Source organism: Quercus lobata, chromosome 5, assembly GCF_001633185.2.
Source record: "Quercus lobata isolate SW786 chromosome 5, ValleyOak3.0 Primary Assembly, whole genome shotgun sequence".
NCBI lineage: Eukaryota > Viridiplantae > Streptophyta > Magnoliopsida > Fagales > Fagaceae > Quercus > Quercus lobata.
Genome location: NC_044908.1, coordinates 47,086,767 through 47,113,030, shown reverse-complemented (window position 1 = coordinate 47,113,030; position 26,264 = coordinate 47,086,767). Strand labels below are relative to the sequence as shown.

Below are 26,264 nucleotides of genomic sequence, written 5' to 3'. Positions count from 1 at the left end.
ACTCCTCACTCATCAATATTACTCAAAAATACCCCAATTTTTGATGACTTTATTTGTGGCTTGTTTGGGTGAAATATCTGAGTAAGTTTTGAAACTCCATCACTCATCTTTATGTCAACTCACTGGGTCTCACAAATATCAATTAAAAATCTCTCTACAGAACGGTCATAACTCTTACCCACAAATAGTTTTTCTCTCCCAGCCGCCCCCTTCCCAAATTCTTTTCTCTTCCTCCAGAGTCGTCGCTAGGGATGGCCATACCCATTGGGTAATGGATATCCAACCCTACCCGATCCAAATATTTCGGATAATACCCGATTTTTAATGGGTAGAGCTCAACCGGGTAGGGTATGGATATTATCCGAATTTTTCGGGTAGAGTATGGATAATATCCATACCCTACCCGAAAAAAAAAAAAAAAAAAAAAAAAAAAAAAAAAAAAAAAAAAAAAAAAAACCTAAACTCTCTCACCGTAACTCAGTCTCACACTCTCTCTCTCCGCCTCTCCTCACCGTCACTCTCTCCAGTCTCCGCCTCTCCTCGCCGTCGTTTCCGCCCCTACCTTCCTCCAAATCGCCGATCGCGTTGAAAACTTCCTCCACGGTATCTATCTCTCTCTCTTATAGTCTTTGTTTGGTTGCTCAGAAAATTTTGAATTCTAATTTTACTTTTTGGATGTCATATGATTGACTGAGGTGGTGCTAACTTTTGGTTGGTTGGTCAGAAATGTGAGGAAACATTTTCATACCCATTGGTTTTCCCTCTTTTGCTAGTTTGGCTTCAAAAGAAAATTCTTTTCTGTGGTTATCTGGGTTTGACGTTTTGGGAGGATTTTGTTGATAATTAGCTTTTGTTTCCTTTTCTAGACTGAGTTTGTCAACTGGTGAGTTTTTTGTTCTTTGCATGTTGTTTACTTGTGTTGTGTTGTTGAATTTGTTGTCTGGGTGTGTGTTAGATTTTGATTTTAGAGTTTGAATTCAGCTGGGTATGTGTCAAATTTGGTTTTTGATTGAATTTTATCAACTGGGTATGTGTTAGATTTGGTGTTTGATTGCATTAAGGTGTTTGATTCTATATGGGGATATGTCTATTTATAGAGAGGAGTGTAAATGCTATGATTAGTTCAGCCATCATCTCCTCATCCACACAAAAGCTTGAAATGACCACATATTTTAAGTGGTAATCTTCAACCCGTGTGCTCTGTTAGTGTTAGTGAGGAGGAACCCAGCTTTTTTATATTTCTTTCACAATTATTGGTGCAAGATCCCCTAATGCACTTATTTAAAAATTTCTGCATTAACTCTTTCTATTTCTTCGCAATGAAGCCAAAAAATTAAAGTAGCATAATAGCTTAACATGGTTTACCAAAAAAATAATAATAATAATAGCTTAACATGGGTTAATTAATCTAGTGCCCAAAAAGTCAGTCATTACTCGTATTGGCATGGAAACTTTAAGAGGAAGAAGGCATGAATTATCTTTTCCTCCTGTGGTCCTAAATTTTTTCAAACAGTAAAATGGTTTAATAGCAGGCTCCTTCCATTAATGTTGTATAATTTTTTATTTATTTATTGAACGTTGTATCATAATAAATATATTATTGGGTTTTTTTTCTCCTCCAGGTTTTGATGCTTCTAATATTTTTTTAATTGTTTCTCCAATATATTATTGGGTTCTGTTGTGACTTACACGGTCCAAACATCCCTGCTTCTGTACCTAAAAGTTTGAATTGGCTTTTTAACTTTGAATTTCCAACAGCAATATTGTGGAGTTATGTGTTAAGTCTTTCATTTTGTATTTCCCTTGCAATGTTGATAGCCTTCAGATATTGTTTCTCAAGAGATCCGATTTCTTGCAGTGTAATTGTTGAAGCTCTAAAGGTGGATAGTCTGCAGAAACTTTGTTCATCATTGGAGCCTATTCTCCGGAGAGTTGTAAGATAATTTTTCTTATGAATTTTGCTGTTTTCCATGAAGATTTAGGATAGTTGCTTCCAACATGTTTAGAACTCCTTCGAAGGATTGAAGAAGTGTCTCTGCTGTTTGGTTGGAGTGTTGGACATGCTAAGTGAAATTCTTGTATGTTGATTTATAATTTTGGACAGCTAGGGAATTTCATTAACATAGAGCCCTTGGAATAGTATAACAACAAGATTTTCTCTTGCTGAGCAGCAAAAATGGCTTTGGCTTCTTCTGTAAAAGTGGTTCTAGGCTCAATTGCTTTTGCAATCTTCTGGGTATTGGCAGTTTTCCCAGATGTTCCTTTTCTACCAGTTGGGAGGACTGAATATGATGCAATTGATCTTCAAATCCTTGGTCTTCTCTTTGGGACCATGGTTGTCAGTGTATATGGTTGTCAGTGAACATGATGATACAATGAAGGAGCTATTTGTCAACTCAAAGTTATAAACTTCTTATGCTTTCTTTTCTTATTTGCAATCTTTATGTTTTGATATATGAATGTGTTATGAAAGTTTAGATATGGTATGACTCTATTATGATATATAAATGAAACTTTCTTGGTTTCCATTTATCACATTTTTTTTATTGATTAGTTTTTTCTTTTTTAAGATTGGTTAGTTTTTATGTTATAATGTTTTGAATAAAAAAAAAAAATTTAAATGGGTTTCGGGTTCGGGTAGGGTATGGATATCCATGGATAATATGTTCGGGTAAGATTCGGGTATGGATATTATCGGGTATTGATGATCGGGTATCCATGGGTAAAATTTTCGGGTCGGGTATGGGTATACCCGATCCATGGCCGATCCATGGCCATCCCTAGTCGTCGCCCTCCCCAAATATTTTTATTATATTTCCTCTTCCCCGGCGCCATCCTCCCTCTACAGATCTTCAAGTTCCGCTACCACATCATGATGCACACTCTCCTCCAGACCGATCTCCGCTTCGGCGTCATTTTATCCGACTCCGTCACCGGCGCCGTTGAGAGAGTAGCAAGCTTTGCCTGAGCTCGAAGACACGGCATTTGACGCGTTGCGGAGAGAGCGTGGTCCTGGAAGACGAACTGGACGAAAGAGACTCCGCAGCTTTGGCGGGTGACGCAGTCTTTGAGGACGATGACGCGGGCGACTTTGCCGAAGGTGGAGAAGAGAGTGTGGAGGTCGAAGTTGGTGAGGGTGTAGTCTAGGTTTGATTGGTAGATCGTTGATTTTGATGGGGCTAGCCCTTTAGACCCACCTTTGGTTTTGGCGGCTCTGTTATCGTTGGCGTTGGGGTTTTGTTGGGGTTTTGAGGTTGTGGTAGATGCTGGGTTTGAAGAAGAGGAAGAAGGGTAGCGATAATAGAAGGTGTCGTCTTCATCTTCGCTGCTATCGGTTTGGTTTTTCCGATATAATAAACGGAGAGGGAGAGAGATTTACTGCACCTGGGAGATAAATGGGACAATTCACTGGTTGAATGGGCCCCACTGAGACAGCTTATTACGAAACTGTCATTGAGTCATGGGTGATGAGTCTTGAAAATAAGGAAAATGTGTTTTCATTTTTGGTCTTCATCACTCAGTTTTTTGAGTGATAGGATCACCAAAACCGGATGACCAAATATGAATGATGGTGTCCAAACAAAAAATTTTCCGTGGATCCCACAAATTTTGGATGATGAGTGATGAAAACAAAATCATATCACTCAAAACTCACTCATCCAAACAACACTTTAGTCACCAAAAAAAAAAAAAAAAATTCACAACTGTTAATATGGCAAGTTGTTATTTGTAAAAGTAAAAAAAAATGACATTAGTGATGAGTCTAAATAAATATCAATAAATTTTGTCAATTTAATTGTTATGAAAATTGTTTTGCATATAACGATACTTATTTTGAAATGGATTTTCTTTGCGCTATATTCTTATCAATAGTTTCAAAATTGATGTATTTTAAAAATGGTTATTAGATTTGTAATTTTGAGCCAAATAATTCTAAGAGCAACCACATCAGTCTGTCTAAAAATTTATGTCTATTTTATACTAAAAACTTACTTTTTTTTTTTTTTTACACTACTACATTTTCAAAACACCCACATCAGTTTATCTATTTTACACATCTATTTTAATTAAATAATATTATTTATTGTTTTTTTATTATTATTATTTATTAATACCCATTCTCTCACTCTCTCACTGATTCCTCTATTTTACATTTTTACTTTTTCAGCTCTCTCACCCGTTCCTCTCCTTCCCTCACAACCGCCTTACCCAGCCCGCCGTTGTCGTCGATCTAGCTTGCCGCCTCAACCTTCCATCGATTTGGCCTCCCTCTTTCCTTCACCCCTCCCTCTCTCCTCCACCACCGACCTTTCGCCTCCCACCCCCAACCATCGACCCTTCACCTCCTACCCCCAACCGATGACAACAATGGAAGATTCGGCTGCAACAATGGAAGATCCGACGGCAGCAGATCGGGCGACAGCAATGGTAGCAGATTGGGCAGCAGATCCAACTCCATTGGGCATATCACGTGAGTTTTCCGTTGAGTATGGTTTGGGCTGGGTTTTCCGGTGGGTTTGGACCGTTTTTGGGTTGGGTTTACCGGTGAGTTTTGATTGATTTTGAGTTGGGTTTGTCTTGATTTTGAGTTGAATTTTCTAATTGCTTTTCCGTTGATCTTGGGTTAATTTTCTATTAATTTTTTGTGCTAGGATGCGGTGTTTGGTGGTGGAGCTGGGTTTGGTGGTCAGGTGGTTATTTTCTTCTTCCTTCTTCTTATTTTGGCGCGCTGGGTTTTTGTAAAGATTTGGGAAGAGAAGTAGTTTGATAGAGGAGAGAGAAAAAAAGAATAAAAAAATATTTTACACATGAATAGTAACCATGTATATATACATAGTTACTATTAGGGGTGAGCAAATGAATACCGGAGCTGACCCAACCAATCGACGCCGACGACACCGTCCCGAAACTAGCACCAACCGAATGAGCAAAGGCCGGCGTTTGGAGGGCGAAGCCCGTTCTGACGCCGGTGCGGTGCAGTCACCGGATCAAAGAAGGCGAAACCGATCCACACCGATACCGAACTGATACCAAACCCAGTATTTGTTTCTCCCTACAGTTTGGATACAATGTCGTTCACAGGTTTTGATTAATTTTTTTTTTTTTTTTTTTAATGAAACGACGTTGTATGGGTGTTATTAAAAACAAAAAAACAAAAGCAAAAGCAAAACGGTGCGTTTTATGCTAGGTTTTCAAATTCTTAAGGCCATATAAATTCATTCTTTTGTCCTGATATCCTTTAACTCTCTCTCTCTCTTGCTCTTGCCTCTTAGACTTGCCTGACGCAGCGACGCTTGCTTGAGCTCTCGCTTGAGCTCTCGCCATCGCTCACCAGTCACGGCAAACCAACGGTAAGCATGAATGATTCTTAATCTCATGTACTTCATAGTTTTTTGGGGTTGTAAAATATAGTACAATGGGTTTTAGGCTTGTAAGAGAAGTGAAGTTTATGATTTTGATTTATTGGTGAAAGCTTGTGTTTGTGTCTGTATTTGTCTTTGTGTTTGCGAGTGATTGAGAGTGTTTTGTATTTGGTGAGGTTTTGAGTGTCGTGTGCACTGTGTATCATAGGCATAAAATAAATGACTTTGTGTTTGTGTTTGACTTTAGTCCCACTTAAGCACTTACTTTAATATGTCTTTGTATTTCTGAGTGTTGTATGTATTTGTCTTTGTGCTTGCGAGTAATTTAATATGTCCTTGGATCATTACTATTTGGCTGAACAGATTTGTTGAACAGTGGTTTTTTTTTTTTTTTTTTTTTTTTTTTTTTTTTTAATTTTTTATGTGAACAGATTTTATTTATATGAATAGATTTGTTGAACAAATTTTTTTTTTTTATGTGAACAGTGAACAAACTTTTTTTTGTTAATGTTTCAAATCAAATCGACCAAACCGACTAGACCGAGCCAATCAAACCGCATCTCCATATATAGGTCGGAAAATCGACCCTAATCGGTATGCATCAGTTTTAATTATTACAAAACCGATCCCTATCGGTTCGATAACAAATTTGAAAAAATACCAAGCCAACTGAACCGCGCACACCCCTAGTTACTATTGATAACGATCAAGGAATCAGTGGATTGAATAGTATGGATTGTGATGATATTAAAGGCCTGAAAGATAAGAAACAATAGATCAGAGGGGACCGGGGTCGACCGACCACAAACCCTCCGATGATAAAGTTAGTCTTTTCTTCTGAAACAAAGAATTCCCAACTTAAAGAGATGGTTTCTGGAAAGTACTTAACCTTTTTTTGTCGGAGATTCGTGCCCTTTTATAGGTTTACCAAACGGTTACTCGTTGGATAACTTCCCCTATTTTCGCGGAGTCCGGAGAGTATAACATCATAACCGCTATGACAGTTATCTTTTCATACCGCAACCGTTGTTGGGCTCGTCCTAAGCAATGCTGGACGGGAGGTTGTTCAACAGTAGGAGATCTCGTCCAGAGATCCCTGTGGACAAAGGACGAGCAGCTAGTCCTTTTATCCCTTGTGGACTAAGGACGAGTGGCCAGTCTATTATCCCTTCTATGGACGACCTCTATGAACGAATGAGGAGTTGGTTATTTTTAGACACCATCAACTATTCATAGGTGTATATTTACACATTTTTACACCCACTGATGTGGGTGTTTTTTTGCTCAAATTGTGTAAATTTTGTCACTTTTTGCATTTTAGAAGATTTTAGAAGCACTGGTGTGGATGCTGTAATAGAGATAAAAGTTGTACATAATAGTTAGCCTAGGAGATTGAGAGCATCTCCAATATATTAGCTAAATCTATTTTTTGGAGAACAAACTCCAAAAATCAGCTCCAATAGATTCTCTAAATGCAAAACTTTTCCAAAATTTTTTTGAAGTTGCTACAATGCTTCTCTAGATAAAGAAAACACTGTAGCAATTTCAAATGAAATTTTCTACTTAAAAAAATCATACAACTCAATAAAAAACAATTCTTTCTCTCTCCTCTCACAATGGCTACAAACACAACAATCCTTTCTCTTAAACATCTCTAAACTCAAGCATAATCAAAATACAAATTCAAAAACACAATCTTAAAATTAATCAAATCATAACAATAAAAGAAAAAAAAAGGAAAAAAAAAGAAAAAAAAAAAAAAGACAGATAGCTAGCAACGGTGGAGCAAGCAAGATTCTGCGCCTGCCTGTGTCCTTCGATCAATGATGGAGCAAGCAAGATATCTCTTGCTTGTTCTTTCTCTGTTTCTTATCACATAGAGAGCTAGAGAATGTTCTAGAATTAAGTAGAAAAAGAAAAGAGAGAGAGAGAGAGAGAGCTGAAAAAAGTGATCTGGAATCAAGTAGAAAAAGAAAAAGAAGGGAGCTAGAGTGGGTATAAGTGTGTGGTGGAGAAATAACAAGAGGAAAAAAAAAACGTGTGGATGAAATTGAAAAGAAAAATAATATAGAAAATAAGAAATGACAATTAAGAAATACTACTACAATATTTTCACAATAAATCTTAAGTAACGGATTGTTTTTAGCTAATATTGGTGAGTAAAAAAATAATTTCAGTGGTGAGTTTAAATTAGAATTAGTAATAACTTTCTACATAAGATTTTTTTTGTGATTCTTGTGAAAATATTGCGAAAAATGTTGTGAATTTATAGTTGTTGAGAATGAACATATGAAGAATAAATGATGATTAAAAAAAGAATAAAGAATAAAGAATGAATGAAGAAATAATATTTAAATGAGATGGAGAAAATGATAGAGAATCTGTTGGAAAGTGTATTTGAAAAAGTCATTAGATAAAAGCTAAATGTTACTGTTCACTATCCAAACAATACAAAAATTTAGATAAGCTGTTGGAAATGCTCTCAGAGAGCTTATGACCGATGCTTGATTGCTCGAGAATAGTAGTGGACAATGGAGCATATAAATGAGTAAAAATTCATTATGAGAGTAAGGTTCTTTCTTCTCACATGATAATGAGTTTCGTTAATTAAATTTATGATGTGATTCACCATTTATGCAAATATATACCTTGAGGTTATTTTGTATGATCGTCTCAAATTATCTTTATCAAAATGCTTTAATAATAACGTAGGATAAGAACGTTAAAGAAACTTTTGAGAATCTTTCAAGATGGGGGCAATATTCACGGTAGTGAGTAATGTCATTGTATGCAATATGACTAAGTTTTGTGTTTCGATTGTGAGTTGCTATTTAACCAAAATCAGGGGAATGTGAGTATTATTAATGAATTATAAACAGTAATCACTGTGGCAAAGGAAAGAGGACAAAAATAAATAAATAAATAAATAAAAACAAGAAGATTAACACAAATGAAATAGTATATTATTTGCAACTTGAATGGTATGCTGCTTACCAACCGGACTAAAAACCTAATGCGTTGAACATCTAATTGAAGAATATAAAAAGCATATATTTCCAGCTGTCTTAAGTGAGGTACGAGACAATTTGTATTCTGTTTCTTTTGTTTGTTTGCTAATTGCTAATTGCTACAAGAAGTCAGAAATAGAATGGGTCAGCAATGTTTCTATCTGGGGGAGAAGATTGAAAGCAGAAGCGACGCGTTGGCTTGCGTTTGCCAGGAACCTACGTTAATTCTAGTCCTATGAATTATTCAGCTCTGAACCAAGCTTCTTCACTCAGGCTTTTATATTTATTTATTTCTTTTTAATCTCCCATAGGGACACTCAGGCCATTTCAATGATAGAATAATAACCAAATAAATTATCCTACATTTAATCAACTTATATATTCTCTTCCATCGGATATGAATGAATTCACTTCTAGGTAATACAACATTAAAACATTAATATTATTATTTTTGTATGTGTCCTAATAAGTATTATTGTTTACTAAAAAAAAAAGGGATGTTTATCCCATGTTGATGGTGTGTATCTAGTATCTGCGTTTTATAATCCCAGTCTACAATTATAAGGATTAGGCCTTTTTGTTGTTGTGATCTAGTTATTTAAGGTATTATAAACTCAGTTTAAAACACAAATATTACTATTTTCATGTATTCTAAGTCTACAACTATAAAAAGGCCTAACCTTTATAGTTGTATTCTGGTTATGTAATGTATTATAAACACGGTTTAATACTAACATTACTATTTTTGTGTGTGTTCTAATAAGTATTACAGTTTACTCAAAAAAAAGAAGGATGTTTATCTCACATTGGTTGTGTGTGTTTAGTCATTAATGTCCGTTGTTTATAACTCCAGTCTACAACTACAAAGTTTAAACCCTTTTGTAGTTGTACTTTAGTTATGCAATGTATTATAAACCTAGTTTAAAACACTAATATTACCATTTTCTTGTGTGTTTTAATAGGTATTATTGTTTACTTAAAAATAAAAAATAAAAAATGTAATACAACTATTAAAGTATGGCTTAATAAAAAACAAAAAATTCTTAATACTCATACAATTGAAAAATTAATGTAGGTCTTCCACCTTTTAGGCAAAGTTTTGAATTTTGTTCCGTCTCGGCCAAAATTCCGGCTTGTATCAACTTGTATGGGTCATTTCGACATTTTAGGCTGAACATGCATTCCTGATTGAAATTTTTTTTATGGATCTTTTGTAATTTTTAAAAAATAGAAACTTACTTTTATGGTATGTTATGAACCTTTGATTTGTTAATTATGTATGAGGTTTTTTGAACTTTGTTATTTATTTATTTTATATTATATCTTCATGAATTTATGTTTGTTAATTAGATGGTATGAACTGTAAAGTATGAAATAAATAAATATATATATATATATATATATATAGAATAGATTTATTGAAATTAAAAACACTTAACGCTCACGATGATGACATTTGTACTTATATATACATTTTATAATATATACTTATAGTTTTATTTTCTGACAGTATAATTTTTGCCTTTTCGATATTTCTAACGTGCTAAAGGAACCGATGTTTGAAGGTATATTTGAGTGAACGAACGTTGCATTCCCGAGGGTTCAATATTGACCCCAACCAAATCATGCTTGTTATTCAGCAAAAAAAAAAAAAAAACACAAAACCATGCTTGCCCCTACTTTGAATAGTAGGATACCTTGAATTATCTGCCAAACCTTAATTAAAAATATGATGTTAAGTAGGGGTGTCAATGTTTAATTCAACCTGTGAATCTGACATAGGTTTTTGTAGGTTAAGGTTGGACCTTAGCGGGTTTAGGTCATAAATGGGTCAATCCGAACGTGACACGTTAAGAAATGTGTCATAAGTGGATCAACTCGCGTAACCCGCCATAGACACCTTTGACATGCCAATTTATTCGTGTTAACCTGAAATGACATATATAACACAATCAGTTTAACTCATATAACAAATGAATATTCATTTTATTTTAGATTTGTCAAATAACTTTTATATCCAATCTATATTTTAAACTTAAAAAGAAAAGTGAGTAATTACGAAAACTTACAAGGGATATAATTGGAAATTGAAATAGGTTGAAGACTTAAAGTGTATGCACTACTTTTGAGATGTAAAAAAAAAATAAATAAAAAAATAAAAAAAAATAAATAAAAATAAAAATATTTCTAAATGGATGTTATATTTAATATTAAGTAAGTTGAAATGCGTTGTGTCGCATTCGCGTCAACCAATACAAGTTGTTTATCAAGCGTGTTAAGTGGGTTAGGTCAAGTCAAACTGCCTTATTAACAGATCGAGTTAGAGTTAAAGGATCATGACACGATAATTAAATGGGTCATGTTCAGGTTTAGCCATTTAATCAAATATCCTATCTCGACACGACATGAACCCGACACGTTAACTCGAATTGTCACCCCTAATATTAATAGGTATGAGTAACGCCGCTATTACAAGAAAATATTCTATTCATATATTAAAGAAACTCAGAATTGATTTTCATATCATTTGTTTGGGAACGCGGTGTCTTCCTTTTTAGATTTCTTGAATTCCCTCTGTTGTTGGTATTTTTGTTAGGTAAATAGTGGCCTTTGACTTTTTGGCTTATAATTTAGGTAGTTAGACCGCTCTTTGCCCATAGAATGAACTCATAGACATTTCTTATCTTCTCGCTGAGGGGTTTTCTTTCCAAGTTCCAAATATTGCATTGGTCCATTCTCTTCCTCTTCGTTTTAATATAATCCTTATTTATCAATAATAATAAAATCTCATGGACAAATTATTTATGTTTGATCCAAAATCTTGCTTGTTTCAAAGAAATTTGATGTTTGAATGATGACTTAGGTTGAAGTCTATTATTATTACTTTAATCTGATTTTACTTTGAGCTGATCAAACATAAACCAACCCAAATTTAATACAATATTTGTGAACCAAAATTTAAGAGTACTGTTTCATGTGACTTGATGGAATGTTTCGACTACCTAGAGAAGGAGATTGATGTGACAAATCACAAAATCTGCGTGGTCCATTTTCTAGGCTTCTAAACTAAAACTAAATGGACAAATAAAGTATGTCTAGTTGGGCCCCTATTTTGTAACTTCACTGGACTTTCATATGTCAACAGTGAACTAAAGTTTTGAGTATGTGCTTTTCACCCCAAAAAAAAAAAAGTTGGGAGTCTCTGTAATTCAACAAAGAAAAGAATAAAGTAAAATTTTCCCCCCTTTAATGCCTTCTTTTTATTTAAAAATTATCTAGCTTTGCGTCGAATCAGGAATTATTCTCTTCCTCTCCCTTTCTTTAGTATCGTGGCAAAACTTTTTAATATGAACCTTTCACATGGAAAGTGACACATAGAACCCGGAATCACTCTTTTTTGACACTGGGGGCTCCAAACCTTTTTATATTGAAACATTTCACATACGAAGTAAAAAAAAAACATAAAGTTATATAGCTTCTTTATGTTGCTTTTGTTCTTGGCTAATGCATGTTGTATGTGTTAGGACTGTGTTAATCATTTTCAATAAAGTGTTACATGTGACAATGTACCGTATGCGCAATTGATGTGTTAAATACATGGATGAAAGAAAAATTCTAGGATCACAATCAATTCTATATTCATTTTCACAATTATTTGATGTGGCTGACCGTGAGTGTTAGAAAAAAAAATTATGTGAAAATGACAATCAATCAGTCACAGTTTGCCACATAGAATAGTTGTAAAAATGGGTGTGAAATTGGTTGTGTGACCTGTAACATGACAATTTAGTTGTTCATGAATCTATGAATTGATTTTGGCTACGTTTGGATCACGTCCACGTTTTGCATTTGGACGTTTCGGACTTTTTATAAAAAAATAATAATAAAATAAAATAAAAAAACCAGTGCCTATTGCACTATTCATGGGACATGAATAGTGTAAATAGGCATGTGAACAGTAATTTTAAAAGTGAACAGTAACCGGAAAATGATTTTTTTTATTGTTTTCAATTTTTAGCAAAATAAGCAGTATCCAAACGTAAACTTTATCTCCTCTATAAACATGTTTTAATTAGATTGCATTTTGGCTGTGATAGTCTTCTAGGGTTTGGTAGAAAAAACACATATTTAGTAATATATTAAAAGTTGGGTCCTCCACATTGTAATCATGTCAAGTGGCTTAACATAAGTCTTACTGTACTTCCAATATGGGTGATTCACTAATATTCAATATACTTCTTTAAGTAAAATTCAATTACCAAAATTTTATTTCAATTAAAAATTTTAAGTAATTTAGAAAAAAAGAAGGATTCCTTATTATTTTAAACTAGTCGCTAACCCGTGCGATGCACGGGATAGTTAAACAAAATTTATACACATTCACTTTTATTGGTACAATCATTTGAAAATAATTCTAACTAATACCCAAATGTAAGAGACACATTGACTTACTATTTAAAGTAGCCTTCTGAAGAATTTACACATATTGTGCAACTGAGACTTAATTTCTCATCAACGGTTAGAAATATAAACTGCAAAAATATAAATAAAAACCATGACTTGAGAAGGACACATTAAACTTCAAATTAGATTAGTAATGTTACTTTCTCAATCTTTGCTCAGTTGTAATAATAATATAGAGGAAATTCAAAACATGGAAAGAAAATAAAAATTACAACAATTAATTCCATTATCTTTCATGCTATACTTTGTAATTATACGGAATTAAGTCAACTCAATTTAAGTAGTTGTAATAAAATTGACTTCTACTATTCTCTATTCTATAGAGATATGAATATATTGGATTTCTTAAACAATTACCGGTATTGCAATAAAATGATTTATTATTAAGAATAAGAAACAAAGAAAATCTCTCTATAGCTTAAGAAACACAATATACTAAAATTAAAGAGAGAAAATTTTCGGAGAACAAAATATTATAGATAATTTAAAAGAATTTTGGTTTAATTCTTGAACACGGTAACTCCATAAAATTCATACTAATAATAATATTTTATGATAGCGCAGTTAGAATTTTGGTTTAATTCTTGAACACTGAATTGGAAATTGATTATATGAGTATTCAATGGTGAACAAAAATGAAGTTAAAATTTGAGCATTGTAACAACTTCTTCACACAGTATTCTACGGGTAGCAACGAATTTAATTTGATTGTGTTACTATATAATCCAAACTTATTAATATATCAGGACTTTGAATTAACTCAATAAAACTATCAAAGCCTTTCCACTACAAGAACATGTGAAGATTCTGTTAATTTGAGCAAACTTAAACCCCTCCATCCACTTAAATTTTAGAAATAGATTATACACTTAAAAGGGTTAGTAATTTAAGCACTTACCCCCCACTATTAGTATACAAACACCAAGTGCAGTTATCGTAACCCTTTGAAAGAACCCTCCCCAATTGGACCCTATAAAAAAAAAAAAAAAAAAACCCAATTAACAAAATTGATCCAAAAGGGTTTAAAAAGCACACAAAATCAATTCAGAAAACAAAAATATGAGACAAAGTAATTACTTTCTGCTGCCAATGAAATCGTCTTCTATATTTCTGTTCCAAACTGCAACACTTATCTCTCTAAGACCTTCAATTAACAAAAACACAAAATTCTTTTGGAATACCGGAGTATTATGACCATCTATACACACACACACAAAAAACAAAATCAATATAACTCACTATAACTCTATAGAAGTCTCAAAAATATAAAGAGAAATTAAAGGGGTTAAATTTGATATTTACGTTTGGAGAGAGAGAGTTTGCAGAGAGAGAGTTTGCAGAAACCGTGGCTTTATATTTCTTAACTTGAGAGAGGGGTAAGGTTGTTAGGGTTTTGAGGAGTTTTAATGTTTTTATTTTTATTTTTATTTTTTATTTTTTAAATATTGTGCTGACATGGAAAATTTGAGGGAGGGGTAAGGTTGCTAGGGTTTTGAGGAGTTATAATGTTTTTATTTTTATTTTTTTTTTATTTTTAAATATTGTGTTGACGTGGAAAATTGTGGTGCCAGTAGAAGTTTCAGTTTTATATATATATAATATATATATATATATATATATAGATTATTTTAAGCATCTATCACATCTTATTTTGATAAAATCTTGATCTTATACTTGATGTGCTTAATTACATCACATAACTTTTAATGTCTTTTATTACATAATATAATTTTTAATTAATGGAGTATCTCACATTCATAAAATTGCAAGCAGAAATTAAAAAACGTGCCAACCCTTCTCAATTATATTCCTATCCGATTTTAAGCTGGCATTGCGAAACTTTCACCTCACACGTTAATTTTAAGAAAAGTAATCAAATTCAACTGAGAGAAAGAAGACTTTTCCTGCGTGATTTTTATAAAAGCAACTTGCCGATGAAGAACCATTAGAGCAAGCAACATGCTTCTTAATCTTTCCAACTCCACCCAAATTTTTATTTAAAATTAATTATAAACAAAAAAAAATCCAAAGAATATGATAAGGGCACTTCTGTTTTTTCAAACAGGAATGGATAACTACGTAGACCATAATAAAAACTTTCGTCTCTTTTTCTCCTAGTGGAATTTTTTTATATATTAATTTATTTGTTTGGTCAGAAAGCAATAATAGACTTTATAACACGTATCAAGTGTCCCTTTTACCAAGCCAAAATAATAATAATTTATGTTTTTTTGGATGGATTTTTTTTAACTTACATATTATTTACTTATATCTAGAAAATTTGAGATTCTAAAAACCTGTACATAAAATAAATTAGCTGTAAGTTTTTATATATATATATATATAGATATTGACAAACACACTATAATATATGGCCATGTTTTTGTTTTTGTTTGTAAACAAGTATATGTTTTTTTTTTGTTTTTTTTTTATTTTGGGGTGTTTTCTGTTTTTGCTTGAATGTACAAGTGCATGTTACAATTGCAAGATTTGCAACTTGCATGAACCAAGAAGAACAAATTGAAACACCCAAATTGGATCCAGAGTACCAAGAGATTAGCTGATTAGGTGCCCCATTTATAAAAATGGAGGCATTGATATCATTATGTTCCCTTAAGTATTCTTTTAATTTTTAAACTAAAAAGAGACTTCTAAAGCATCTGCGTCTCTTTCCAAGCAAAAGAAACGAAAATGCTTATTTGTCTGCATTATAAAATTGGGAAAAAGCTGTTGAAAATGAGGTACTTTTGCATTAATCAAATAAAGATTCTTATATTAAAGAAATCCCATATCAATCAGCTTTTTCCATAACATTTGCAAAGTAAAAGCAACCCGGACCCCAATAAGGCCCACAACAACCCTACAATATTAAGTACTGAAAAGGGAGCAACAAAGTTAATCATCAAATCCATTGAAACCTGAAAAGATGGCTTTGGAGCAAAAAAGGAACAGTAATACCATTAGGAGCATCTAACTTTATATATGGATATCAAGCTTAATTTGCCTGAAATATTGCACATTATAAACCTGATTAGGGACCCAGTTAGATTTTTTATATATCTAATTATAAACTTAGCTAACAACAACTTGATAAGGTGATAAGTTGTAATTCAAGCAACATCATTTTCACTTGAAACCATTATTTAATGTATTTTTATAATGTACAAATCATAACTTGTCACATTAGTTAATATTGTTGTGAAAACTTTTATATTCTTATTGATATGTATGATTGATGAGTCACCTACCAGGGGGCAAAATATCTCACTGGTGGAATCTGATTAGACAAAAACAAATCAAAGCATATTAGAATAGTTTGTGTTTTTTATACCCTAATCCTTCTTCCCCGTTTATTAATTAAGCTGTAAAGTGTTAAAGTGAGATTTTTTTTTGGGGCTAACAAGTGTCAAGTGAGATTAATTAACAATTCTCTATGTTACTACCACTGTACCATAATTATAAAAAATAAAAAATGTGAAAATTTTTTTATTTAGACACCATCATAAATAAAAAATACAAAAATTTAAGGACACACCAAATTTTACGGGAAATTAATATGTCAAAGTTATGACTTATGACTTATGCCGACTAATAGACCTGGTGGGAAAGTGATGATACTCTTTATGGTAGGTAAGGTTGACAACACAAATAAATCATAAATGTGAAATTAGTGTGTCGTCCTTGATGAGATTGTTACAAAGATATTATCAATAGGCGATTTTAGCTCCACATACATCCGTATCCGTATATGCATAATTATTCTATGTTGGAAGGAAACTATAGCCAGCAAACTCCGTTCGTCGTTTGGCTTCTGAGGTGTCAAAGCAATCCATCAAAAGTAAATGACAAATTGCATGGAGATTTTTCAAAGCAAATATGAAAAAGCTTTTTAAGCTTTATCTCTTTTTTTTCTTCCATCACTTTTTTATGTTGTTGGAATATGGTACTTTTTTCTTTCTCACTTTCCTATATGAATATGGCACTTCATTAAACACAAACTTTATCTCTTTAATCTTTATGCTCTCTATCACCTTTGACACATTGTACGCAACCTACCTGGATTGGGACCCACATTTTAGACTTTTCAACACTGCAAGATGATGACGTGCAGTAATGATGTGTACAAAAAGCTAATCCTCAGCTTTTCTTACTCTTCCCCCTCTCTTCTCTCTATTCCTACTAGGCCTTTTTGGCGGCTGTCACATTCATTTTTATGTAACAGTTTTCTTTTACTTTTTTTTTTTCTTCTTCATTTTTAGTTTTCTCACTGAGTCCTCTATATATATAATCACTTCTCTAACCTCTCACCTTATAAACCACCAAACTTCTCTATTTTGTGTCAATTTAGTCTTGCCCATCTCTCTCTATTTTAGACCAAACTCTCTCTCTCTCTCTCTCTCTCTCTTATCTCTGTAATCTGTATTAATTGTTTTATTCCAAATTAAACACCCCCCACTTTCATTCATGGCTAACAACGTCCAAGGAGGCCAAGAAGATGTTCCGGGAATCAAGCTTTTTGGGACAACAATAACCTTGCAAAATAGACAAGTAAAGGAAGAACAAAAAGGTTGTTCTGATCAAAGACTACTGTTGGAGAGTAAGAGACCAGACAAGATCATACCGTGCCCAAGGTGCAAGAGCATGGAGACCAAATTTTGTTACTTCAATAATTACAACGTTAACCAGCCTAGACATTTCTGCAAGGGCTGCCAGAGGTACTGGACTGCCGGTGGGGCCCTCCGGAACGTGCCGGTCGGGGCCGGCCGACGTAAAACCAAGCCGGCCTGCCACGGCCTAGGGCTAGCCGGGTTCTCTGAGGGTTGCTTGTATGATGCTGCTTCTGGGTTGCACCAATTTGATGATTTGGATGATGTGGTGGAGGAGTGGCATATGGTCACCACGCAACAAGGCGGTTTCAGCCAAGTTTTCCCCGTCAAGCGGCGGAGGATTAATGCCTCAGGTGGTCAAACGTGCACTTAAATCTTCTATTATTGTATTTTTTTTTTTTTTCTTCTTCTTCTTCTTGTTTTTTTGTTTTAATAATCTCAACTTGATCCAGATGATGTAGTTTTTGATATAGCCAAATCATGTATGTACAGACTGGTTTAGTTTAATGAGATTAAATATGTACTTAAATACATATAAATAAAATTATTAGAATTAATTATGTACCAGTTGATAATGATAGATTTTAATTAGATATAGTACAACGTGACAATCAATGATTACTCTTTTTTTTTCTCCATTCAGAAAAGAATACTAATAGCTAGCAGGAGCGAAACTACGCTATTGACTTCGTGGGTCTTGGCCGCCAAGAAAAAGTATAAATTGGGTTTTTGATCTTTATATTATAGATGGGGTGACTAATTTTATTTATTTTTTAAATACTTACTATATAGCTCTTGCAAAACTATATGCATATCAAATATGACATTCTTAAATCTAAATTTGTATTTCATTTATATCCTTAACTGGTAGTTTTACCAAGTGATCATTGAATTACATGCCATATTTGTTGATGGACCAAAAAAATAATTATAATCAATAGTCATAATTAGGCTATGGTCCAAATTTGTGAAATTTAAGGGGGACACAAAATTAATCAATGGATGCAATAATTGATCTTGTAAACGTGCAAATTGGATGGATAAGATGGCTGCATGAACATCAAAATTAAAGTTGGGCCATGGTCTCATGAATTACTTGTTATAGCGAAAACATAAAAGCATTTCATTTAAAAATTCACTGTCCTTTCGTATATATTCATATATGTTGTTTATAGATTGGGACTTGGTTCACTTAATTGGCACGAAGTTTCTGATGTACATATTATTGTATTGTAAATTATTTAGGTATATTCCCATTTTTTTCCCCTACTTTAATAAGAAAAAAAAAAACATATAAAGTAAATAAGACTTACAACTATTACCTTGAAGACTAAGTTATCTCAAAAAAGAATACCCTAATCTTCAAAATAATGTAAATATTTCATGTAAATATATAACATTTCATTTTGGAGGTAGATTGGACACCTCTCAATTAGGGCGCCACCTTGTGTATCTTTTGATTCTTTTCTATTGGTTATATCAATCCAATTCAAGCTGAGGATATAAAATGAAATGAAATCTTGTCGTTTTTGAGAAAAATAAAATAAAAATCAGGGTTCCGCCTTAATTGTAGCATGGACTGGAGGAAGCCTGTGCAACGTGGTATAAATAAATATAAAGCTATTTTTTTACTATGTGTTATCACAATTGGTTCATAGTATATTATTTAACCTTTTTTATTATATAGAATTACGGTTGTCCGTTTTTTATTTTATATTTAAAATCAAAGATAAAAAGTACACTATAAATTGTACCCAAAAACAAAAAAAATTATAAAGATAGTTTTTTTTTTTTTTTATACATATGAAAATGATTTTATTGTATAATATGCTCAACAACTAATAGAAGTTCTGTTGATGTAATGTTTAGTTACTCATAATTCGTAATGTATGGTTGATTGATTGTCACCAACATTCTCAAACAATGAGTGCATGCCAGTTGTGGGAACAAAAATTTCCCCATCCTTGTGTTGATGGCTACTTTGATATATTTCCTAAATTTTATTTTACCTTAATTAGCTATATTCCATTGTGATTTTTTTATTTTTTTTAACAAAAAAAAGGTTTTTATTTTATTATTACTGAAGCAAATTTCAAAGATATATATCTTTCCATAAATTGTTCTTGAAGGAAGACTTGCTTAGTGATAAATAGGATTACTTCTTTCTTTTTTTAATGTCATAAATAGGATTGCTTTATTGTGCAAGCGACCGAAGTCATTATAGAAGGACCACTTACTTAAGAAATAAGCAATTAATGTTTGGTGAAGCGGAAAAAATTATAAGAAAAGAAAAAGGGAAGATGAAGGTAAAATTTACCTAGTAAACTCAAATTAATCTTCTTGTTTAATAAATAATTAAGGAAAGGAAAAGCAATAACCATGTGTTGGAAAGTACAGTTGTTTTTCCCTCCCTCGGTCCCATATTAAATGACAGTTTATGGATGACAAATTTTAAATGAAACAAAATAAAAATAATAGTTTTTGTAAAATGCCAAAAATCAAGTGAGGGAAAGATTGCAAATGAACCGGTATGCTAGTTATGTCTTTTGTTTAATAAGATTATTCACATCTGCTAAAACTCCAAATTTGCTATATATTTTAGCAGCACAAACACATAAAAAACACCTTACATTCAAATTGTCAAAACTAAAATTTTTTAGCAAGTTGCTACTAGTAGTAACTTGCTATTTTGTTTTATTCTTTTTTATTCACTCTCTCTCTCCCTCTCTCATAGTGTAATGATTTTTTATTGTGTTGTTTATATTATTTTATTTAGTTATTTATATTATTTTAATGGGTTGTATAAATATGGGATGAGATGTATGGCGTATTGTTAAGTGACATGTTAAAATAAATAAAGTAATGTTTTGAAGTGCTAAAAGCTAAATTTTTTAACAAGTCAGATATGAATGCTCTAAATAAGTCAAACTTAAACTCAAATTTAGGCTCGACTATTAAATAAACCAATATCAAGTATAATAATGTATTTGTGAACAAACTCATAAACATGAGACTTGATTTAAAAATATATAATATAATATTTTTATATTTATACTTTTACAAAAATATACTTATTACACCTAGACTAGACGACATTAACCCAATCAAAGAACTGGGTCATTGGATCGTTTGTTTGATTAATGGATCACTAGTTGAACCACAAGGTTAAATAAGATATAATAAATAAATGAATAAATATAAAAATAAGTTTGAGAAATTATAAATAAATATATGTAAATTGAATTTTAAAAATACCTAAATTGCTAATTAAAATTAAGTCTAAAAACCAAGCCACCTAAAATAATTAAAACTCAAGGTTTCTCAAGTAACAACACTAAAAAATATAAAATAAAAGGATGCCATAAAATTTTAACCAAGTCTTTAATAAATAAAATCTTATTATTTTAGGAATAAAAGCATATCTTAAACTCTCAAGTCATGTTTTGTGCGTATTGTATACCTCACTATTTCTATAATCCCATGGATTACGATTTGAGCTAAAACTTGAAACTCCATCTTTTTTGAAAAGTCCAAAATCAACCTCAATATAAAATCTCTTATTTTCATTACATTCCAACTTTAGAAAATGGTACTACAAGCCTATAATGGTAATTTTGTTCAAAATTACAAAATTAACTAGGTCAAAACAACTTGCCCCAGTTGCATGGGTTGCAAAAAAATGTTGCATATTACCGGTTCAATTGTATTAGTGGTCTAATTAAACAACTAAACCGACTTATGTCCCTGTTCACCAGGCTACTGATCCGATTGGCTGGGCAAAATTGGGTTTATAACTAGAATTTATTGTATAAATTCATTGATTTGTGAAAGTTGTAAAAACTTTTAGTCATGGTTTTACTTTGAATAACAAAGTGAGTCGATCTATTTTGATCCAAGACAAAGTTTATATATTTTTATATGTATACTTGTCCAAAATATACTTATAGTGACTTGAGATTGCAATGTATAATTTTGTAAATTGGTTCATATGATCAAATTATTATTTGTAGTTTATTGATAATATAAACAAACCATTTATAGTAAAAATTTATAAATTTGTAAAGAGGTGAAAAAATTTAGTCATAGTTTTATTATATATAGGAAAGGAAAAAGTTTGACTTTAAACTAGTTTGAAGCTAAACTTTTTCCAACCTACTATGTGATGATTAAAGAGTCAATTCATATATAGTTTTAATTACAATAATTTTTTAATGAAATGTGACTTTTTAAATAATATATATGGATAATCTTATATATAGCATGTAATGGGTTATAGGAGATAGCTCTATAATGATTTACAGCAAAACTTAGTTCTATGGGAAAAGAATGAATTTATCAAGTAGCTCGAGTTTTCTCAATAAAAAAAATGAAGCAAACTTAAACATGTAATTTTGTTTGATGATGAGTTTAACCTCAACTTGAATTTAAAATAAAATTTGATAAGCAAACCTAAACTCTTAATACTCAACTTGATTTGACTTGTTTATAGCCTTACAAGGAATGTTGACTTTGAATACTTTCAATACAAATTATCCACCTAAAAGCAGTGTAAGGAAATTGTTATGTTTATTTTGTTTCGTTAAATTACATGTCATTTTGGAGAGTTCCATTTATGGATTGAGGATTTATTTATTTATTTTAATTTCTTCATGTCGTATAAAGAACAAAAGTGAGGCTGAGGAGGCTGTAATAAGTTTAGATAAGGAAGTCGAACTTATGCATTTTATTATGCTTCTTGTATTTTAAAATAGGACACCAGAGAAACCCCGTGACCCATACCACACAAAGCCATTAAGCCACAAACACATACCAGTAATTTGACATCATCCTTTCATCATTGTATTTTGTCTTTTTAGTTGTTCTTTTACTTTTACTGGGATCTTGTCAGGAGTGTAGACTCAATTACGCGTCAATAATTGAATTGCTTTGTACAAGTTGTTGCTAGATTCATTGAAAATTATGTCTAGAATTAAAGATGTGATCGATATTAATTGAAGGAATTTCTATCATCAAATTGCATATTGCATTTGTCTTTGATAATACATAGTTTTCGTGACACGTTGATTATGATATTTAAATGGTAAACGCTGAACCACGATGATCTTGATGTGTTCTTACCCTTTCACTCTCCAACTATTCCTTTCCTTTTTTTCATGTTAATAGAACTTTATCGGTAACGATTGGGGATATCAAAATGTTGATTCGTTTCAACTGAGTTTAGTTTTAGTGTAAATGGTGCTGCTTTTGAGAATACTGAAGCAGTACTTGCACTGGTTTGTGAAAAATGAACTGAATTTTTTTTATGCCTGCTGTAATTTTAGCATAGAAGTGACTGCCAAGTTGCCAACCGAGCCCAATACCCTTGAGTTTTACACGATGCTTTATTTAATTTCTTTCTAAACTACATTTGAGATGACTAAAATCGGGTTTGCTTAATTGCTTTCCTTAATTAAAATTTGCCTATGAGAGCAGAAACTAGCTAGAAAGTATTACAAAGCAAATTGCAGAAGCCAATTTTTTTTTTTTTTTTGAGAGTTTCAATTTATAGTGTCCGTTTCTAATAATAGTTCTTTATAAAAAATTGCAGTAGCCAATCTATATGATATATATGTGTTTTTTTTTTTGGTTAAAAGAGATATGAATGGTTTGGAACATAATTAACTTTTGCTTTTGTAGATGCCCTTATCTTGAAATTGGGGATCTTTATCAATTAAAATCAAGTAATATCTCATTCATTAATTAATTTAACATCAATTGTGGCAATCACTACAAGGTTAAAAAATCACAATACAAACTTTACAACGGGGTATCATATCAGAGCACAAGCATGAGATTCTGTGACAAGAATGATGCGCTAATGGAAAGCCAATTCATATGCGATAAAGAAAAGGCCAATTTTATTCTAGACATGCCTTTGGTCTAACAATTGCAATCTCTTAATCAATTGAAGAACGAAGTTAATCTCCGATTAATATGACAAAATGGCAATTAATCACCACGGTGTCATATGATATCAAGTGCGTGAATTAATGAGATTCTACAGATTATTGTGCTTCCATAAAGGCCATTGTTAAGTACTGGAATAATTGAGAATTGGAGAACAAAATGATGCCGCCATCAAAAAATTGACAAATTTGAATTTTTGAAATTATTGCTTAAAGTGCTGCAATGAATGATCAAGAATAAAGCATTTTGAATAAGAGGACAATCTTCACCACATATTAGCTAACAGGACCAGTCATATTTTAGCACATGAATATCGCTTCTTCTTTTTTTTTCTATTTAAAGGCAAACATCTGTGGAGGAAATTTTACTGAAATGTTGTAAAGCGAACCTATAATTATATGTTCACATGGACATTCTAGAAGTAAAATATCCATTTTCAATTATCAATTGCCTACGTTTAATCTTCATCTTGATATTCAGTTAATATATATATTTATTTATATATCGGGAGTAAAAAAGACATTCCATTCAAAAAAAAAAAACCCTATAATCTAATGAGTAATAATTCTAGACAGAAATTCTGAAGAATCTGAATTACTACATTAGAATGAGTTTTAACTTCTAAACCAACACGTATCAGACAAGCCCATATTGTCATAGATCTGTGAAAGATATGGAAAGGAAAATTTTGACGATGGAAGTCCTAATACGTATGAAGTCAATGCTCGCCTGTATTTGCTTGGCTTATATATATCACTTGTTTCAAGGCCTGACAAAAAAAGTCACCAATAAATTTTGGTTAATTAAGAGGAAGGCCTAACTAAAATCCAAGTTATAAATCGTACACAGAGAATATTTGATAAATAAACAATGCAAATAAAATGATAAGGAAAATGACAAATGTTAAATTATTGGTGCATCGATGGTAGATGAGTAAAGAAGGCACTTTTAGTCTTTATCGATCAGTGCCAAAAAAAAGTGTCTCAAGTCAACCAATCCAACCCATCAAATATGGAACCTCGGATTTGCAAACTCAACAACCTTTGGTTCATAAGAATAAAACCAATTAAACGCTTCAATACTAAGATGTGGGTTCAATTAGGTAGAGCTGGTCCGGAATTAATTGGGCTAAAGAATTAGATTCTCTTTGGTCTGTGGTGCAATGATATTGATTCAATTTTTCAATTTTTTTTATTTACCCTTTTCGGCCCTCAGGTCAAATTGAGGCCCTTCTGCTTCATGCATGCTGCATATGCATGTCTACACTCTAATTAAACTCTACAATGGTCAACTACATATATTTGGTTAATTCAACTATCCAGTACTCCACTGCCAATTCAGAAGTAAATACAAAGTGGGAAGCAAAACTCTGGAATTACTGACTCAAGAAGAAAGTTAATGATCCAATACAAGAGTAATTTAAAGAAGCACTTTCTTTATTCCTGAAAAAAATAATCAATCTAGTTGAATAAAACATATGATAACAGAATTCTAATTTAGGATCCTACCAAGAAATTAATGAAAATCATAGGACAATATTAGATATGTGAATGGGACTTTTTCTTTTCAAAAGATAAAATTTTTTATTAGCATTTTTTTTTTTGGGACAAATTAATTGTATAACATTTTTTTTTCAACAATATCAACTTAATTGACTGTTTATAAGACAATTAGATTCGTTAATTAAATTGAGATAAATTTTTTTATAGAAGAAATTCAATACATAATTGCATAATACATTTCTAATTAAGGTAATATACAGGAGATTTACCCAAAGTTTATTAGCATCCAAAGTGAAATATAGCGTGTATATATGCTACTTGAAACATACGTCTTGGCATGGATTTCAAATTTTAATATAGAGAAAAGAAGGATAAAAAAAAGAGAGAAGAATATACTAGAAAACTACCAAAGTCAAAGTGATACAAGAAATTTAAAATAATTTAAACTAATAATTTTAGGGCCATACTTTTTCACACACTATTTGCCACAACATTAGTTGTGGAGATAAAATAATGGATTTATGTAAAAATAATAGAAAGTCAATCATAATCGGTCACATAAAAAAGTGACAAGAAATTGTGTAGTAAAGATTATGATCTTAGAATAAGATCTTAGAAGTTTCAAAGAAATACTAAAACAAGTCAATCAAGAAAAGATAAACATGAGAGAAAACCCAAAAGAAATTTAAAAAAAATAATAATAATAATTAAAACAAACAAACAAACAAGCAACCTATTAAGAAAACCCCAAAGAAATTAAGCAAATTAAGTAACAAATGCATATATGTATATATAAATATCAAATGGAAAACAAGAAAAATTGATTAACCGACATACCTATTGGCAATGGTATTGGTATTGGTATTGGCATTGGGGGGCAAAACCCATCTCCCATCTTGCCAATCAAGATGAATCCTAAGTTTATGTGAAGGGAGTTGAAACTCAGTTCCATTAGCGTCCAAGCGCACAAAGTAACGAACATCATCAAGTCTCTGCACAACCTTTGCGACCCACCAAGCATTATTCACATACGCATCAATCTTGTCGGACATGGAGAAGTTGGTGCATGACATAGCCGGTGGCAAAGGCCTAACTTCATCGGCATCAACCACTTCACTTAACTGCCTTGTCTTACATTCAGCCCACCGGGTTTCGTATCGCACTATATACCGATTTATTCCAACAGCAGCCAAAACCTTCCCGCTGTAATAAGACCCCAAGAAACCCTCTTGTTTCTTGCATATTTCAACGTTTTCTAAGATCCGAAACGCCATTACAGTTTAACTTTCAAGAGAGGGAGAGAGAGAGAGAGAGAGAGAGATAGAAGGGTTTGAGAGAAACTGGGTTGAGAGAAATTGAGTGGATTTTGTTGTG

At 32.1% G+C, this 26,264-nt stretch overlaps 2 protein-coding genes and 1 long non-coding RNA gene across 4 annotated transcripts; 2 read left to right on the top strand and 1 right to left on the bottom strand.

The window, feature by feature from the left end:
• The first annotated feature begins 498 nt into the window (after positions 1-498).
• Positions 499-2,434, top strand: LOC115992175. 2 transcript variants are annotated; one of them, XR_004092433.1, is made up of 2 exons: positions 499-603; positions 1,859-2,434. It is a non-coding gene; the product is annotated as an uncharacterized LOC115992175 (long non-coding RNA). The 2 variants fall into 2 exon arrangements; XR_004092434.1 differs by lacking the exon at positions 499-603 and adding an exon at positions 610-883.
• Positions 2,435-17,119: 14,685 nt separating this feature from the next.
• LOC115992450 (dof zinc finger protein DOF1.5-like) lies at positions 17,120-17,981 on the top strand. The gene has a single exon (XM_031116648.1). The coding sequence runs from the start codon at positions 17,300-17,302 to the stop codon at positions 17,813-17,815; it is 516 nt and encodes a 171-aa protein (XP_030972508.1). The 5' UTR covers positions 17,120-17,299; the 3' UTR covers positions 17,816-17,981.
• A 6,043-nt stretch (positions 17,982-24,024) lies between these two features.
• On the bottom strand, positions 24,025-26,264 carry LOC115989362 (protein AGENET DOMAIN (AGD)-CONTAINING P1-like). The gene is made up of 2 exons (XM_031113032.1): positions 25,728-26,264; positions 24,025-24,157 (listed from the first exon to the last, which is right to left on the bottom strand). Exons 1-2 carry the CDS (start codon positions 26,162-26,164, stop codon positions 24,151-24,153), a joined length of 444 nt encoding a protein of 147 aa, XP_030968892.1. The 5' UTR covers positions 26,165-26,264; the 3' UTR covers positions 24,025-24,150.

What these genes read in the sequence shown, in the direction of transcription:
- LOC115992450 (XM_031116648.1), top strand. Translation starts at nt 17,300, where the DNA reads ATGGCTAACAACGTCCAAGGAGGCCAAGAAGATGTTCCGGGAATCAAG.
- LOC115989362 (XM_031113032.1), bottom strand. Translation starts at nt 26,164, where the DNA reads ATGGCGTTTCGGATCTTAGAAAACGTTGAAATATGCAAGAAACAAGAG.